This window comes from Sapajus apella, unplaced genomic scaffold (genome assembly GCF_009761245.1).
Source record: "Sapajus apella isolate SASKATOON/1434 unplaced genomic scaffold, GSC_monkey_1.0 scaffold12, whole genome shotgun sequence".
Taxonomy (NCBI): domain Eukaryota; kingdom Metazoa; phylum Chordata; class Mammalia; order Primates; family Cebidae; genus Sapajus; species Sapajus apella.
Genome location: NW_022436952.1, coordinates 2,468,855 through 2,486,039, shown reverse-complemented (window position 1 = coordinate 2,486,039; position 17,185 = coordinate 2,468,855). Strand labels below are relative to the sequence as shown.

General features: G+C 54.7%; 1 protein-coding gene across 9 annotated transcripts in view; it reads right to left on the bottom strand.

The window, feature by feature from the left end:
* JUP (junction plakoglobin) overlaps nt 1-17,185 on the bottom strand; it is a 31,369-nt gene that overhangs the window by 3,072 nt on the left and 11,112 nt on the right. For 6 of the 9 annotated variants that reach the window (XM_032279667.1, XM_032279668.1, XM_032279670.1 and 3 more), the window contains exons 2-12: nt 12,602-12,817; nt 10,083-10,342; nt 9,662-9,900; nt 8,082-8,283; nt 4,828-4,972; nt 4,639-4,742; nt 3,571-3,909; nt 1,660-1,815; nt 1,343-1,462; nt 299-449; nt 80-201 (exon numbers count right to left, since the gene is read on the bottom strand). In XM_032279667.1, the coding sequence (XP_032135558.1) occupies nt 80-201; nt 299-449; nt 1,343-1,462; nt 1,660-1,815; nt 3,571-3,909; nt 4,639-4,742; nt 4,828-4,972; nt 8,082-8,283; nt 9,662-9,900; nt 10,083-10,342; nt 12,602-12,817 (2,054 nt within the window). The remainder of the gene's footprint in view (nt 1-79; nt 202-298; nt 450-1,342; nt 1,463-1,659; nt 1,816-3,570; nt 3,910-4,638; nt 4,743-4,827; nt 4,973-8,081; nt 8,284-9,661; nt 9,901-10,082; nt 10,343-12,601; nt 12,818-17,185) is intronic. The other 3 variants (XM_032279672.1, XM_032279673.1, XM_032279675.1) reach the window with 1 other exon arrangement.

The window sequence follows — 17,185 nt, the reverse complement described above, 5'->3', positions numbered from 1 at the left end:
CTAGGATGCTCACAGCCTCCCAGCCAGAACAACCTAGGATGCTCACAGCCTCCCAGCCAGAACAACCTAGGATACTCACAGCCTCCCAGGCAGCTGGGTCATGCTTGAAGAGGGAGTTGGTGAGCTCCACCGACACACGCTTCCGGTAGTCTGGGTTTTTGTCCTCGGAGATGCGGAACAGGACGGCAGCAGCATAGGTGGCTGAGCAGAGAGGAGAGGAAAAGCCAGGTCAGACGGCTGCCGGGCTCCATCATGGCTGGGGGAGGGGGACCCAGTCCCCTGCCTTCCCCCAGCTCACCAGTGCCCTCGTTTCGGGAGTGCAGCAATTCCATGAGCGGGGCCGAGGCCCCCTCTGCATCAATGGCGTCCGCCGCCTCCTTGTCCTGGGCCAGCTCACACAGCACCCCGGCAGCCACGCGCTGGATGTTCTCCACCGACGAGTACAGGAGCTGGGGAGAGGGGACACAGGAAGCAAGGGAGCAGTGGAAAGGGATGAGGCAGGCTGGACAACACGCCCCACAGCCCTGCCCACCTCCACCCTGTAGCAATTCCATAGTGGGAAATGGGCCCTCACCATGGGGTGTTATTGCTTTAATTGGGCTGAGCGTTGTTTATGGGCTGCCTTGAAATTACCCATGACTGTCTCATCTAACCATTGGAATCTGGTGTCAGTGACCTCAATGACACAAAAGATGTTAAACTCTTTTTTTTTTTTTTTTTCCCGAGACGCAGTTTCACCTTTGTTGCCCAGGCTGGAGTGCAAGGGCACGATCTCAGCTCACTGCAACCTCCGCCTCCCGGATTCAAGTGATTCTCCTGCTTCAGCCTCCCAAGTAGCTGGGATTATGGGAACCTGCCACCATGCCCAGCTAATTTTTTGTATTTTTGGTAGAGACAGGGTTTCACCATGTTGGCCAGGCTGGTCTCAAACTCTTGACCTTGTGATCCACCCGCCTTGGCCTCCCAAAGTGCTGGGATTATAGGCGTGAGCCACCGCGCCCAGTCTAAATGCTTGTCTGTTACGGTATTTGCACATATTCTCCCAGTTTGCTGATTTTTTAAAATGCTTTTTTAAGGTTCTTTCTGAAATACAGATGTTTTTCATGTTTATGTGATTGAATCTCAAGATTTTTTTTCTTCCATTTGTGATCTCTTTCCTTGCTTTGATGCTTAGAAAGTCATGCCCATCCGGGGGTTGCTAAGTAGTCAATCCTGGTATGTCCACTTTCCTCCAAACTCCTCCGAAGACCTCTGGATGCCTGGTCCAGGCTTCCCAAATCTGGGACCTTGACCTCTAAGCAGTGGTGGGGGAACCTCTCCTGCCTACCTGCCCCAGACTCACCTGCACAAACAGGGGGATGGTGTTGAGCCGGAAGATCTCCATGCGGTTCATAGGGTCCCGGGCGAGGATGTGCAGGGCTCCGGTGCAGCCCTCCACAATCTCCTCCATCCTCACACCGTCCTGCATGGAGAGGCAGGGGGCATGGGACAGGTGCCCTGGACATGGTCACAACTCCTCCCAACCCTGACAGCTGAATCAACTTCACAGGCACTTGGAATTGGCATCCCTTGCAACTGACGTCCCCATTCACACACACACACCCAAAGGATACCCTGACTTCCCAGGAAGGCTGTCACAGGCACCAACAGCTCACATACCGTGTAGGGCTGCTGTGTGCCTGCAGCCACGTGGCGCTGAGCATCCTGGTGGGCCTTGACCAGCAGTTGGACGAGGCGGGGGATGACTGCTGCCTCCTGCAGAGGGGCATGGTTGGCTGGGCACAGGGCCAGATTCCTGATCAAGCCGATGGTTGCCTGGCAAAAAAAAGGGGCAGCGATCAGGGGCACTTCTTGGACATCTGAAGGATCCCAAGCTTCCCAGCTTCAGGTATCCCCACCCTCCTTCACCTTTCCCCGAGGTCAGACACAGGCATACTGGAAGATCTCCAGAGAATAAGACCACCCCAGCCACGTCACTTATTCCACAGGATCTGGGGGTGCTCACAGCTAATTCTTTTCTTTTTTTGAGATGGAGTTTTGCTTTCATAACAGGTCTGCTGAATTGGGACCTGCAGTCCGTGTGTGTGTGTGTGTGTGTGTGTGTGTGTGTGTGTGAGAGAGAGAGAGAGAGAGAGAGAGAAAGAGACAGAGACAGAGATAAAGAGAGAGAGAGAGAGAAATTGTTTATTTGTTTGGATTTTTTTTCAATTTTTTTTTTTTTTTTTTTTTGAGACGGAGTTTCGCTCTTGTTACCCAGGCTGGAGTGCAATGGTGAGATTTTAGCTCACTGAAACCTCCACCTCCTTGAAATCTCTGCCTCCCGGGTTCAAGCAATTCTCCTGCCTCAGCCTCCTGAGTACCTAGGATTACAGGCATGCACCACCAGGCCCAGCTAATTTTCTGTTTTTAGTAGAGACAGGGTTTCTCCATGTTGGTCAGGCTGGTCTCAAACTCCTGACCTCAGGTGATCCACCCGCCTTGGCCTCTCCAAGTGCTGGGATTACAGGTCTGAGCCACCGAATCTGGCCGCCTTTTCAATTTTTTTGTAAGAGGTGAGTGTCTCACTATGTTACTACCCAGGATGGTCTCAAACGCCTGGCCTCAAGTGACCCTTTCACCTTCCCCTTTGCCTCCCAAAGTGCTAGAACTATAGATGTGAGCCACAGCACCCAGCCTCCTGTTTTTCTTTTAAGGGATGGGTTTTTGTTCTGTCACCCAGGCTGGAGTGCACTGATGCAATCATATAGCTCACTGTAACCTCCAACTCCTGTGCTCAAGCGATCCTCCTACCTGAGCCTCCCCAGGAGCTGGGACTACAGGTGTGCACCACCACACGCCTGGCTAATTTTTGTTGTTCTTGGCTGGGTGCGGTGGTTCACGCCTGTTATCTCAGCACTTTTGAGAGGCCGAGGCAGGCAGATTACCTGAAGTTGGGAGTTCGAGACCAGCCTGACCGACATGGAGAAACCCCATCTCTACTAAAAATACAAAATTAGCCGGGCGTGGTGGCGCATACCTGTGATCCCAGCTACTCCGGAGGCTGAGGCAGGAGAATCTCTTGAACCCAGGAGGCAGACGTGGCAGTGAGCCAAGATTGCGCCACTGAACTCCAGTCTGGGCAACAAGAGCAAACACTCCGTCTCAAAAAACAAAACAAAAAAATGTTGTTGTTGTTGTTGAGACAGGTCTTGCTATGTTGTTAGGCTGGTCTCAAATTCCTGGCCTCAAGCAATCCTCCTACCATAGCCTCCCAAAGTGTTGGGATTACAGACGTGAGCCACTGCACCTGGCCCTGGAACCTGCAGTCTAATGAAACCGCCCAGGGTACTCAGTTGCATTTTGAACTCTGAGCTCTGCCCTAGGGGATGGTGGAGCTACAAGACAGAAGGAATCTGGAATTTTGGGGCAGAGCCATTGTTGAGGTCTAAACTGTTACACGAGAGAGAAATAAATGTCTCTCTTATTCAAGCCACTGTATTTGGGGCTTCTTTGCTACTGCAGCTTTGCCTATGCCGACACAGCACCTACGCCTGCCGCAGGGAGCTCCTTCCCCGTGCCTAACCGCAGTACCTTGACCAGCGGCCACTGGTTGGGCTGGTTGAGCAGCTTGACGATGGCCGGGATGCCATAGTTGAGACGCACAGAGTTCTGGGCCATTTCGGCCTCGGGGTGGCGGCTAGTGAGATGGCGCAGAGCGCAGACGGCAGGCTCTGTGATGTCGTCCTTGTCACCCGCGCGCAGGATGGCATGGATGAGAGCCTCCACTCCGCTGTTCTGTGTCACCAGCGTCTTGTTCTTGCTGTTGTTGCACGTGAGGTTGGACAGCGTGCCCGTGGCACAGGTGAGCACGTTGACGTCATCCACGCTCAGCTGATTCACCAGAATCTTCAGCACGCTCTCCAGGCCCTCCTGCAGGGAAGGAAGGGGGAGTCAGGGAGCAGCCAACTCCAGGTGGCCCTCTCAAATATGTCCAAGGGGAGCAGGATGAGCTAAAAGGGTCAGTCCTGCCTGTGTGTGCCCAGGAACTTTCATCCCTATGACCCGCCACACCCTGTGAGAGGATGTTACTATCCCATGCTGCAAAGGAGGCAATGAGGCTCAGAGAGGTTGGGGAACTTGCCCACAGACACACAGCTAGTGGCTGGATCTGAACCCAGGCCTGGCTCTAAGCCCCAGGCTCTTCCCTCCACCTCATCAGCCTCTCCCTGGGGCCCTCAGACCCAGGAAGAACCAACCTCAGTCCAAAGTACGGTGGCCAAGAAAGGCCTCAAGACCAGGAGGCAATTGTTGAGAGGGCCGCACGCTTCAGTGGCCCAGCAGAGCCACATCTAATCGCTTCTCACCTTTCTGCACCCTCACTACTGCTCCACCACCCTAGGGCCCTGAGCCAAATCCACTTCCAGGAAAATCACTAACTCAGACATCCCACTTCTCCCAGAGAGACATGTGGGCCTTGCGGTGGGACAGAAAAACCCCAGCTTGAAGATGAGGGTCTTCAAGGCATTTCTATAGCCTCAGCCACAAGAAAGAGAGAATTAGAGCCCCCAGTCCTCCCACAGTACCTAAGGTCGGATGCCCAGACAGGAGGCTGGATGGGGCAGCTGAAGAGTCAACCCCAGGCCCAGACACCTCCCTCACCTGCTTGGTGGCCACATCCGAGAGGTTGCGCAGGGTCCACAGGCAGTTCTGCACCAGGCGGGGGCTGTTGCTGGTCAGGTGCTTGCCCAGGGCCTGCATCCCACCTGGGGTGGGGATAGGGGTTCCATGGCTGAGCCTGGCAGCTGGGCAGAGCCCCCCACCAGCCACCCTCAAGGCCATCACACTCACCGGCCTCGACAATGGCAGGTTTATTGCTGGGACACACAGACAGCACCTTGAGCACGCGACTGGTGGTCCAGAGCAGCTTCTCATAACTGTAGTTACGCATGATCTGCACGAGGGCCTGGGGCCCACTATTGGCCAGGATGATCAGCTGGGGGCGAAGAGGGGATGAGTGTGAGATGGACAGGGAATTTGGGAACAAGGAAGGGCGAGGCAGGAGACAGAGCTGTCATTACTACACAGCTGTCATTACCGAGCTTCAGCTAAAGCACGAATAGTTCGTTTTTTTTCTTTTAATGTATTTTTTTCTTTTTCTTTTATTTTTTTTGAGACTGAGTTTCGTTCTTGTTGCCCAGGCTGCAGTGCAATTGCACAATCTCAGCTCACCGCAACCTCCGCCTCCAGGGTTCAAGTGATTCTCCTGCCTCAGCCTCCCGAGTAGCTGGGATTACAGGCATAAGCCACTACGCTCAGCTAATTTTGTATTATTAGTAGGGACGGGGTTTCTCCATGTTGCTCAGGCTGGTCTTGAACTCCCGACCGCAGGCGATCCATCCGCCTTGGCCTCCCAAAGTGCTGGGATTACAGGTGTGAGCCACCACGCCCAGCTGTATTTTTTTCTTTTTATAAAGATTGGGGGGGGTCTCACTATGTTGCCCAGGTTAGTCTTGATCTCCTAGCAGCAAGTGATCCTCCCACCTTGGCCTCCCAAAGTGCTGGGATAACAGGTGTTGGCCACCACACCCAGCCAAACACCCAAATAGGTTTTTTTTGTTTTTGTTTTTTTGTTTTTTGAAATAGCGTCTCTCTCTGTTGCCCAGGCTGGAGTGCAGTGGTGCGATCTCAGCTCACTGCAATCTCTGCCTCCTGGGTTCATGCAACTCTTATGCCTTGGCCTTCCAAGTAACTGGGATTATAGGTGTGTGCCACCACGGCCAGCTAATTTTTGTATTTTTAGTAAAGACAGGGTTTCATTATGTTGGCCAGGCTGGTTTCAAACTCCTGACCTCAGGCAATTCACCCACCTTGGCCTCCCACAAGTGCTGGGATTACAGGTGTGAGCCACCATGGCCAGCCCACCCCAATAGGTTCATAACTGTTACATAAGCCAACATTTTGGAAAAAGGGATAATACCCAGTGCTGACGAGGATGTGGCAAAACTGTATTCATATTCATACCATTACCAGTTATAGCACTGGAAATTAGTCCAGTCAATCTCGCCATTTGGGTAAAAGCCTGTAAGTGTTAAAAATCTTTAACCCCATTGATGAGAATTGTTTCCACTCTTTGACAAAAGCCATATGCCCAAAGACAGTCATTATAGCATTGTTTATCAAGGTGGGGACCGGGTGCCATGGCTCACTCCTGTAATCCCAGCACTTTGGGAGGCCAAGGTGGGCAGATCACAAGGTCAGGAGATCGATACCAGCCTGGCCAACATGGTGAAACCCTGTCTCTACTAATACAAAATTAGCCAGGCACGGTGGTGCACGCCTATAGTCCCAGCTACTCAGGAGGCTGAAGCATAAGAATCGCTTGAACCTGGGAGGCGGAGGTTGTGGTGGGCAGAGATTGCACCATTGCACTCAAGCCTGGGATATAAGAGTGAAACTCCATCTCAAAAAAACAAAAGCAAAAACATACACATCATGCAGGCCAGGCCAGGCACAGTGGCTCACACCTGTAACCCTGGCGATTTGGGAGGCCCAGGCGGTCAGATCACTTGAGCCCAGGCATTTGAGACTAGCCTGGGCAACATGGAGAAACCCCATCACTACAAAAAATAAGCCAGGGGCCGGGTGTGATAGCTCACGCCTGTAATCCCAGCACTTTGGGAGGCCGAGGTGGATGGATCACGAGGTCAGGAGTTTAAGACCAGCCTGGCCAACATGGTGAAACCCCATCTCTACTAAAAATTCAAAACTTAGCTGGGTGTGGTGGTACACGCCTTAAATCACAGCTACTCAGGAGGCTGAGGCAGGAGAAGCACTTGAATGCAGGAGGCAGGTTGCAGTGGGCTGAGACTTCGCCACTGCACTCCAGCCTGGGCAATAGAGCAAGACTCCATCTCAGAAAAGAAAAAAAAAAATAGGCATGGTGGCATGTGCCTTAAGTCCCAGCTACTTGGGAGGCTGAGATGGGAGGATCATCTGAGCCCAACAGGTCACAGCAGCAGTGAGCCCTGATTACACCACTGCACTCCAGCCTGTGTGACAGAGTGAGACCTTGTCTCAAAATACAATAATACTAATGATAAGAATAATAATAACCATGTCAGGCATAGTGGCTCATGCCTGCAATCACAGCACTCCAGGAGGCCCAGGCGGGTAGATCACCTGAGATCGGGAGTTAGTTTTTTTTTTTTCTTTTTATCAATGCACATTTGCAAAGAGATTGGGAGTTTGAGACCAGCCTGACCAACATGGAGAAACTCATCCCAACTAAAAATACAAAATTAGCTGGGTGTGGTGGCAGGTGCCTGTAATTCTAGCTACTCAGGAGGCTGAGGCAAGAGAATCGCTTGAACCGGGAGGCAGAGGTTGTAGTGACCTGAGATCGCACCAGTGCACTCCAGCCTGGTCAACAGAGCAAAACTTCATCTCAAAAAATAAAAAATAAAAAAATCGGCCAGGCGCGGTGGCTCACGCCTGTAATCCCAGCACTTTGGGAGGCCGAGGCGGGTGGATCACGAGGTCAAGAGATCGAGACCATCCTGGTCAACATGGTGAAACCCCGTCTCTACTAAAAATACAAAAAATTAGCTGGGCATGGTGGCGCGTGCCTGTAGTCCCGGCTACTCGGGAGGCTGAGGCAGGAGAATTGCCTGAACCCAGGAGGCGGAGGTTGCGGTGAGCCGAGATCGCGCCATTGCACTCCAGCCTGGGTAACAAGAGCGAAACTCCGTCGCAAAAAAATAAATAAATAAAATAAAATAAAATAAAATAAAAAATCAGGTAGAAAACAGATGCAACATTGCAGATTGTTATGATGACAGGGATGTGCACACATCTGTAATAGGCCCACAGAGCAGCTCTTAAGGAAGCGCATTGCAATGACAATAGTGGCTGTATGAGGATGAGTGATTTTTTTTCCTTATCCTCAAAACAGTAATTGTTAGCAATTCAGTCGCATGATGGAGCATGTATAGCCGCACCTATATCTCATCTAAAAGGAGTAAGCAGGCAGCGGCCTGAGGCTACGCAGGATGGAAGGTGACGCAAGGGTGGGCTTCAGGCCTCGGGAGGGCTGGGGGGCCCACCTTGCTCTCCTGGTTGCCGTAGGCCAGGAGCTGTAGGCAGTCGGTGGTGATGGCCAGGAACTTGGGGTTGTTCTTGTTGAGCAGGGGCACCATCTTCTGCAGCCCATCGGCCAGGCGCACCGCCATCTTGGCACCCTCCTGGTACAGAAGCAGGTTGTGCAGCGTGGTGATGGCGTAGAACAGGACCGACTCCACAGGGGAGCTGGGGGGTGGGCAGGGGTTAGTATGCTCAGGCCCCACATGTCCCTGGCATACATGTGAACCTGGCATGGGTTTCCACCTCCCCCAGGTAGCCTCCCCCATACTGACACCCCTCTGGAAATATCCCTTTGCAAAGATCTCATCATTCCTTGAGCCTACCCTGCTCTTAAGCGTGAAGCAAACAGCACTTCTCTTCTCCCAACTGGGACAATGACTCCTCCTGCTTCTGAGCCCCCAGCCCTGTGCTGAGCGCATAGTAGGTCCCCTACAGATCTCTACTAAGTAACTACCACATGGAAGGCCACATATTAGAAAGGCCTTGCAAGGCATCCAGAGGGGAGTGACATCAGTATCTCCCCTGAGGGAGCTCCCAGCCTGGGATGGGGATGAGAAATGAGGCCAGGCACGGTGGCTCATGTCTGTAATCCCAGCACTTTGGGACGCCAAGGCATGTGGATCACCTGAGGTTAGGAGTTTTGAGGCCAGCGTGGACAACACGGAGAAACACCGTCTCTACTAAAAATACAAAAAACTGGACAGGCATCGTGGCTCATACCTGTAACCCCAGCACTTTGGGAGGACAAGGCGGGCGGATCACAAGGTCAGGAGTTCAAGACTAGCCTGACCAACATGGTGATACCCCGTCTCTACTAAAAATACAAAAAATTATCTGGGTGTGGTGGTGCACACCTTTAATCCCAGCTACTTGGGAGGCTGAGGCAGGAGAATCGCTTGAACCCAGGAGGCGGAGGTTGCAGTGAGCCAAGATCACACCACTGCACTCCAGCCTGGGTAACAGAGGGAGACTCCATCTAAAAAAAAAAATTGCTGAGCATGGTGGCAGACAGCCTGTAATCCCAGCTGCTCAGGAGACTGAGACAGGAGAATCGTTAGAACCCAGAAGACAGAGGCTGCAGTGAGCTGAGATCATGCCACTGCACTCCAGCTTAGGGGACAGAGCGAGGCCTCATCTCAAAAAAAAATCAAGAAACGAGGCCAGTGAACATTTTGTAGGAGGCCAGGAAAGATAAAGTGTGCTAGGGACTTTGCATATGCTGTTCCCTCTGCCTGGAAACTCTTCCTTCCTCTTCACTAGCCAAACGTCACTCATCTGTCCATCCCCTGCCATTAAGCGATTCCACCTCTGAGCAATCTCAGTGCTCTTCTGCCACAGCCTGTGTCATATCCTGATCACTGACATGCTGTTTACATGCCTGTGTTCCTCGCTGGGCTGTGAGCAACTAGGCACCAGGATGGGGCGTGCTTCTACCTGGCACATGGGAGGTACTCAGTGGGTATTTATGGGAGCCCAGGGAAGGGAGGAGAGAGGCCCACGTGAGAGGGGGTCTCAGGCTCCCGCAGTGAGCAGGGATGGGTACCTGAGCATGCGGACTAGAGCAGGGATGCCGCCCGACTTGAAGATGGCGAGCAGCCCCTCCCGGTGGTGGGAGAGGTTGTGCAGGATGCTGGTGGTGCAGCGGGCCGTGTCCAGGTCACTGGTGTTCTGCATGGTGCGCACGACAGCTGCCACCAGCTGGGGAGAACCCATCAGGGCCCGCCGCGATGCTTCCTTCTTCGACAGCTGGTTCACAATCATGGCCGCCTTGGTCACCACTACCTGGAGGGCGAAGGCAGGTTCGGGGAAGTGAGCACTAAGGAGGGGCTGGGATACCCTCCCACAGCGCTGAGGAGGACCCCAGTCAGACTCCTCACACACAGGAGGGGCCCAGGTCATGACCTCCCTCCAGCCCTACAATGGCCCCCCCACCCAGCCCCCCCTTCGCCGGGACCCTCACGGACCGGGTCCTCGTCATTGAGCAGCTTGGTGAGCTCGGGCAGGGCGCGGGTGGCCAGTTCAGCGTCGTCCTGGTAGTTGATGAGATGCACGATGGCCGACTTGAGCAGCTGGGACGGCTCGGCCAGCCGCTGCAGGTTGGTGGCCTGCCCCTCCACCTGGGTGGCCAGCAGCAACGAGCTGTCCTCGCCTGACATGCCAGGGCACATGGCCTCCCGCACCCGCTTGGCTCTGGCTGTGGTGGACATCTGGTACTCCAGGTCACCTGGGGGCCATGGGGACAAGGACTGAGTGTGGGCGGTGGGCTGGGCGAACACTGGGAAGCAGGGCAGGCTGTAGACAGCCCCACCTGGGCCATCCAGACCACCTCCCACCCTGCGCAAAGCCCCAGCGCATGACTCGCCATTCTACCTCTCACCAGGGACCTGGGGAATCGCCATCACCTCAGTAACCTCATCTGTAAAATGGACCCATATGCTCTGTCCATCATGGGATTTTCTTTCTTTTTTTTTTTTTTGCACACTTATTACATGCCTGGCAGTGAATTCAGTGCCTTTCTTATATTTTCTCATATAATCAGACAATAACCCTGCAAGGTAAGTACTATCAATGGCTCCACTTTACAGATGGGAAAACTGGGCACGGAGAGGTTATAAGGCAGCCTGACTCAGGGGCCCAGACCCCTACTCATTCTCCTCCCTTACCCATCAGGTCTCTTTCAACTCTGAAACCTCAGAGTCTAATTACACCCTCCTCATCCCCAGCGGTAGCAACCCTCCCACTAAACAGGCAGGCAAACAGGCCCAGAGAGCCACCAACATCACACAGCCGGTCAAAGGGAAAGTCAGGGCTGTGGGTTCAGAGAGCAGGAGCTGGGTCCTCAGCTGAGATGTCAGCTTCCTCTCTAGCTTCCATCCCCCGGGTGGGCCTGGGAGTGCCACAGGTAGGCGCCCAGGCAGCCACACCCTGGCAACTGTCCTGATGCCCCAGGAGGGGGGAGGCAGAGGTTCCACCCTCTAATTAGTCGGGAAGAAGGAGAGATCTTCATGGCTTTCCCACCTGGATGCTGTACTTTTTGCTACCAAGGCAGTGCCTGGCCCTGCCCAGCCAAGAGGCTCCTACCACCCCTACCAGCTGTCAGGGAGGAGACCAGTGTGCAGGGGCTGAGCTTTATAGAGCCCCACCAGCCAGAGTCCACCCACACTGTTCCTACTGCCCACAGCGCACCTGCTGGCATGTTCAGGACCCTGGAGGCACCTGTGGCTAACGGTCCTAGGGTCTAGCTACTTCTCTCCCTGAAAGGGGCAAGGGAGCCTTGGGCTGGCGGGGCATCCCCATCTCGGGCTAAGCCCCAGAGCTGAGTCAGTCACTCCTCCCGTAGCCTCAGCCTACCTGCATGTCAGCAGCAGAGGCCTGGTCTCCCTCCAGCCCCAAAGAGGAGCCCTCAGGCTTGAGACCTACACCTCCTCTACCCAAAGGGGAATCCCTGGGGGGTTCCTGGGGCATACGGGCCTGGCTCTCTCATCAAACATGAGGCTCCTGGACCCAAAGAGCTGTGTCCCCCCTGTCATCCATGGGCTCCCTGAGAGCCGTAGTGATGCCTCCTCATCAGATTCTTTTTTTTTTCTTTTTTGAGACAGAGTCTTACTCTGTTACCCAGGCTGGAGTGCAGTGGCACAATCTCAGCTCACTGCAACCTCCACCGTGTGGCTTCAAGCAATTCTCCTGCCTCAGCCTCCCAAGTAGCTGGGACTATAGGCACTCGCCAACATACCCAGCTAATTTTTTTTTGTTTTTAATAGAGATGAGGTTTCACCATGTTGGCCAGGCTGGTCTTGAACTCCTGACCTCAGGTGATCCGCCCACCTCAGCCTCCCAAATTACAGGTATGAGCCCAGCCTCCTCATCAGATTCTTCTGTTCACAGAAGGCAAGGGATGATACCTCTTCCTTCAGACTGGGGGCACCCTGAGGGCAGGATCTATGCCTTACCTTTCTTTTTTTTTTTTTTTTTTTGAGACAGAGTCTCGCTCTTTCACCAGGCAGGAGTGTAGTGGCGCAATCTCGGCTCACTGCAACCTCCACCTTCCGGGTTCATGTGATTTTTCTGCCTCAGCCTCTCCAGTAGCTGGGATTAGAGGCGCACACCACCATGCTGGGCTAATTTTTGTATTTTTAATATAGACGGGGTTTCACCATGTTGGCCAGGATGGTCTCAATCTCTTGACTTTGTGATCTGCCCGCCTTGGCCTCCCCGGGTGCTGGGATTACAGGCATGAGCCCGCGCCCGGCCTATGCCTTCCCTTTCTACTGGCGGTTCACAGAAGAGGATTCTGCAGCCCTCCCAGATGCAGCACCCTGAAGTAGCTGCACCTCCTCCTTCAGACTGGGTGGGCCCCTGTTAGCATGAGCTGTGCCTCCTCCCTCAGGCCAGGAGCCCCCCACAATCTGCCTCCTTTCACTCTGGCCTCTCTCCAGGACCCAGGCAGGTTTTCTGCCCCATGGATAGTCCCCAGGGTCCTGACCTTGGCTCAGAGGCACCCCCTGGGTGTAGGTGGTAGTCTTCTTGAGAGTGTACTGGCGCCCACAGGCCTCGTCCTCCTCCATGATGCCCTTGCTGCTGACGGAGGGCACGCAGGTGTTGGCGCCTGAGTGGATGCCCGAGTCGTAGGTGTATGTCTGCTGCCACTCAGTCACCTTGATAGGCTGTTCCATCAGATTCATCACCTCCATCGTGGCTACTGGGGGCACAAAAGAGGAAGTCAGGAAGCAGGAAGTCAGCTGGCCGCAGTGGGGTACCCCAACACCTTGCCCAGCCCCCAGCTTCAGCCCATCCCCAAGTCCTGCCTGTCTTCCCACATCATCGCCCTGGCCCCAGGGGTTCCAATAGGGTGCAGCAGGGGGTGAGTGCCCAGAAGGGTACAAGGCCCAGGGAGGGCCTGCCTATGATGAGACACCCTGGGAGCAGTGAGCCCCAGGGGTGCAGCTGTGTGTGAGTCCTAGGCTCATGTCTCTGATCTCTCAGAGGGATGAGCCCCAGGGGGCAGGGCAGTAAAGGACCAGCTGCCACCAGCAGCCCCTGCTCACTCACCTTGCTGCCCTGACCCAACTCTCCCAGGGGTAAGAGAAGGCACTCAGCGCCTCCAGCAGCTTCTGAGGTCCCCTGGACCCATCCTCAACCCCTGGGACTCCCTGGGAAAGGCTGCAGGGAGGAGGCACCCGGCCACTGGGCAGGAAACTGGGTGGGGCAGGGAAGCTGTCTGACAGGTTTCTCTGGAGCCCCCAGGCTCCCTCCGAGACTCCAGGATCTGGCTTTCCTGCCGGTTGGGCAGGATCCTAAGTGGCTCTAAGGCCCAGGCCCTAAGGCCCCTTCTCTCCCAGCCTTCCCAGCCCCTAGAAGCCTTTTTGAGTCCTGCGGAGCAGTTCAAATCTCAGCTTCTCACTACTGGGGCAATTCCCCTCTCCACGGAAACTCAGCGTCCTCATCCACAAAATGGGGTCAGGCCACCTCCCTCAAAGGTGGTTGCGAGGATCTGGTGCAGTGCCTGGTGCATAGCAGGTACTCAGGGACCACGGCCATGACCATCAGCACCGCCTCTCCTCCAGAAGTGCTTCCTCACCTCCTGGTCTCCCCGAGCCCAGGCTTGGGATCTGGGGTGTGGCAGGCCTCTAGGTGGTCACTGCCATAGGAACCCCTCTCTCTCTCTCTCTGCAGAGGTTTAGGGGCACCTGAAGGTTAATGAGTAGCAGGACCATACTTCGTACTAGGGAGGTGAACTTCCCACTTGGTCTGGGTTTGGCTCCACTGTCCTGGGAACTGACCTGCAGAGGTCAGTGGCTGCGGGGAGAATGGATGCCGTGATCCCATGAGGGCCTACTACGAGCCAGACCTCTCACAGACCGTCATACTCACAAGTGGGTTTCAAAGTGCATGCGCTGTTCCCCCCATATATAGATGCAGAAACTGAGGTAGAGCTGCCAGGTGCAGCAGCTCATGCCTGTAATGCCAGCACTTTGGGAGGCTGAGGTGGGTGGATCACGAGGTCAGGAGTTCGAGACCATCCTGGCCAGCAAGGTGAAACCCCGTCTCTACTAAAAATACAAAAAATTAGCCGGGCATGGTGGCACGTGCCTGTAGTCCCAGCTACTCAGAAGACTGAGGCAGGAGAACCGCTTGAACCTGGCAGGTGGAGGCTGCAGTGAGCCAAGATTGTACCACTGCACTCCAGGCTGGGTGACAGAGCCAGATTCCATCTCAAAAAAAAAAAAGAAAAGAAAGGAAATGGCAGAGTGGCAGAGTTGGGACTGGGACCAAGCATGGGTGTGAGGGGCACTGAGTTCTGTGGCCTTTACATATCCTGGCACAGCCTCAGTGAGTAAGCAGAACTCAGGCTGGTCCACCCATGAGGCCAAGCAGCACCCGGCTTGTCTCACTGTGATGGGGACCAGGTGAGGGTGAGGGTGGTGTGGCTAGGCAATCTGGCCCCACCCAGGAACAAAGATCACCAAGGATAAGTCTTCCCCGTGACAGCCCCAGTGCCGCCCTCCAGGAGGATGACGAATGCTCCTGCAGGTCTCCCAACCTTTTATGGCAGGCAGCCGTGAGCACACCTGGAACAGGCAGAGGCAGGGGCCAGGCTGGCTCCCAGTTGCCTCCTTCCCTCTCCTCCCACCATCCCGAGTGACTCAGAGTTTCGGGCTGAAGCCTGGCGCCGTGGATCACCTGAGGTCAGGAGTTTGAGACCAGCCTGACCAACATGGAGAAACCCCATTGCTACTAAAAATACAAAACTAGCCAAGTGTGAACCAGACACGGTGGCTCACACCTGTAATCCCAGCACTTTGGGAGGCCGAGGCGGGCGGATCACAAGGTCAACAGATCGAGACCATCCTGGCCAACATGGTGAAACCCTGTCTCTACTAAAAATACAAAAATTAGCTGGGCATGGTGGTGCGTGCCTGTAGTCCCAGCTACTTGGGAGGCTGAGGCAGGAGAATCATTTGAACCTGGGAGGTGGAGGTTGCAGTGAGCAGAGACTGTGCCATCACACTCCAGCCTGAGCAACAAGAGCAAAACTCCTACTCAAAAAAGTTTCGCGATAAACAGAAGCCAGGTCCGCAACCCCAGACAGCAGGCTCTGGGCTGCCAGATGTGCACAGCTGCTTCCCAGGGATTTGCAAGTGCAGCTATTTCAGGAGGAGCCCCCCAGCCCCCTTTCCACATGCACCCTTTCCCCGGCAGCAGAGGGGAACAGCCACAGGCAGGAAACGGGGGTGGGAGGGGGGCGCTCAGTGAAGACAGACACGGGAAAATCCTGCTGGGCGCTCCTCGTGCCCTGCTGCCTTCCCCAACCATCCCCCTGCCTCAAGAGTGAGTCTCAAGAGAGAATAGAAGAGAGCTTGGAAGAGAAGCTGCCCCTGGGGAGGAGGGAGAAAACCAGACATTCAAGCAGGAGAGAAGGAAGGTGCGATGTACCAGTAAACACGGCCGCAGTAACCCTCTGAATACTGCACTGTTGGGCTCAAGGCTGAGCAACATCTGGACGCTGCTGGACATCTGCAGCTCTGGTCAATAAACACACTGCATCCCAGCCAGAGGACTCTCCTCCGTAGACACCGCCTAACCCTGGGGCTTCTCAGCTAAGCGGGAGGGGAGTAGGCCTCAGCCTCAGTTCAAACCACAAGGGTCACCCCTCGCCAGCCTCACATCGAAAAGGATCACAACAGTCAAGGCTGGCCGCAGGAGAGGAAATTCCTCAGCAGGCCCCTCACCACCCCCAACAGCCCAGGTCTGCCGCCAGGAGACTGCTGAGGGCTGGACGGCTGCCTAGGGAGAGGCAGAAGCCACAAGATGCCATGGGGGCGGTGGAGCGCCCAGTGGCCTTTATTATTAAATGAATCTCATTCTTCCCTCAAAGCAACCCTGGCACATGTTTTATTATTCCCAATTTTTTCCCTTCTTTGTGTGTGTGTGTGTGTGTGTGTGTGTGTGTGTGTGTGTGAAACAGAATCTCACTGTGTCATCCAGGCTAGAGTGCAGTGACACGATCTTGGCTTACTGCAAACTCCACCTCCCGGGTTCCAGCGATTCTCCTGCCTCAGCCTCCCAAGTAGCTGGAACTACAAGCATGCACCACCACACCTGGCTAAGTTTTATATTTTTAGTAGAGACGGGGTTTTACCGTGTTGGCCAGGCTGGTCTTGAATTCCTGACCTCAGGTGATGCGCCCACCTCGGCCTCTGAAAGTGCTGGGATTACAGGTGTGAGCCACCGCGCCTGACTTTATTCCCAATTTCTACGTGAAGAGGCTATGGCTGCACACTGACAAAATGGCAGCACACCAGCATCCAGTCCACCAGAGAAGCCTGAGTGGGGCTGAGCCCTCTTGCCAAGGGGAGGAGGGGACCAAGGCGCTTGCAGATGGAAGAAGAGCACCCAGCCAAATCAGAAGTCCCAGGTTCAGGCTGAGCACGGTGGCTCAGGCCTGTAATCCCAGCACTTTGGGAGGCTGAGGTGGGCGGATCACAAGGTCAGGAATTTGAGACCAGCCTGGCCTACATGGTGAAACCCCATCTCTACTAAAAAGTAGAAAAATTAGGCCGGGCGCGGTGGCTCAAGCCTGTAATCCCAGCACTCTGGGAGGCCGAGGTGGGTGGATCATGAGGTCAAGAGATCGAGACCATGCTGGTCAACACGGTGAAACCCCGTTTCTACTAAAAATACAAAAAAAATTAGCTAGGCATGGTGGTGCATGCCTGTAATCCCAGCTACTCAGGAGGCTGAGGCAGGAGAATTGCCTGAACCCAGGAGGCGGAGGTTGCGGTGAGCCGAGATCGCGCCATTGCATTCCAGCCTGGGTAACAAGAGCGAAACTCCGTCTTGCCGGGCGCGGTGGCTCACGCCTGTAATCCCAGCACTTTGGGAGGCCGAGGCGGGTGGATCACGAGGTCAAGAGATCGAGACCATCCTGGTCAACATGGTGAAACCCCGTCTCTACTAAAAAAATACAAAAATTCAGCTGGGCATGGTGGCGTGTACCTGTAATCCCAGCTACTCAGGAGGCTGAGGCAGGAGAATTGCCTGAACCCAGGAGGCGGAGGTTGCGGTG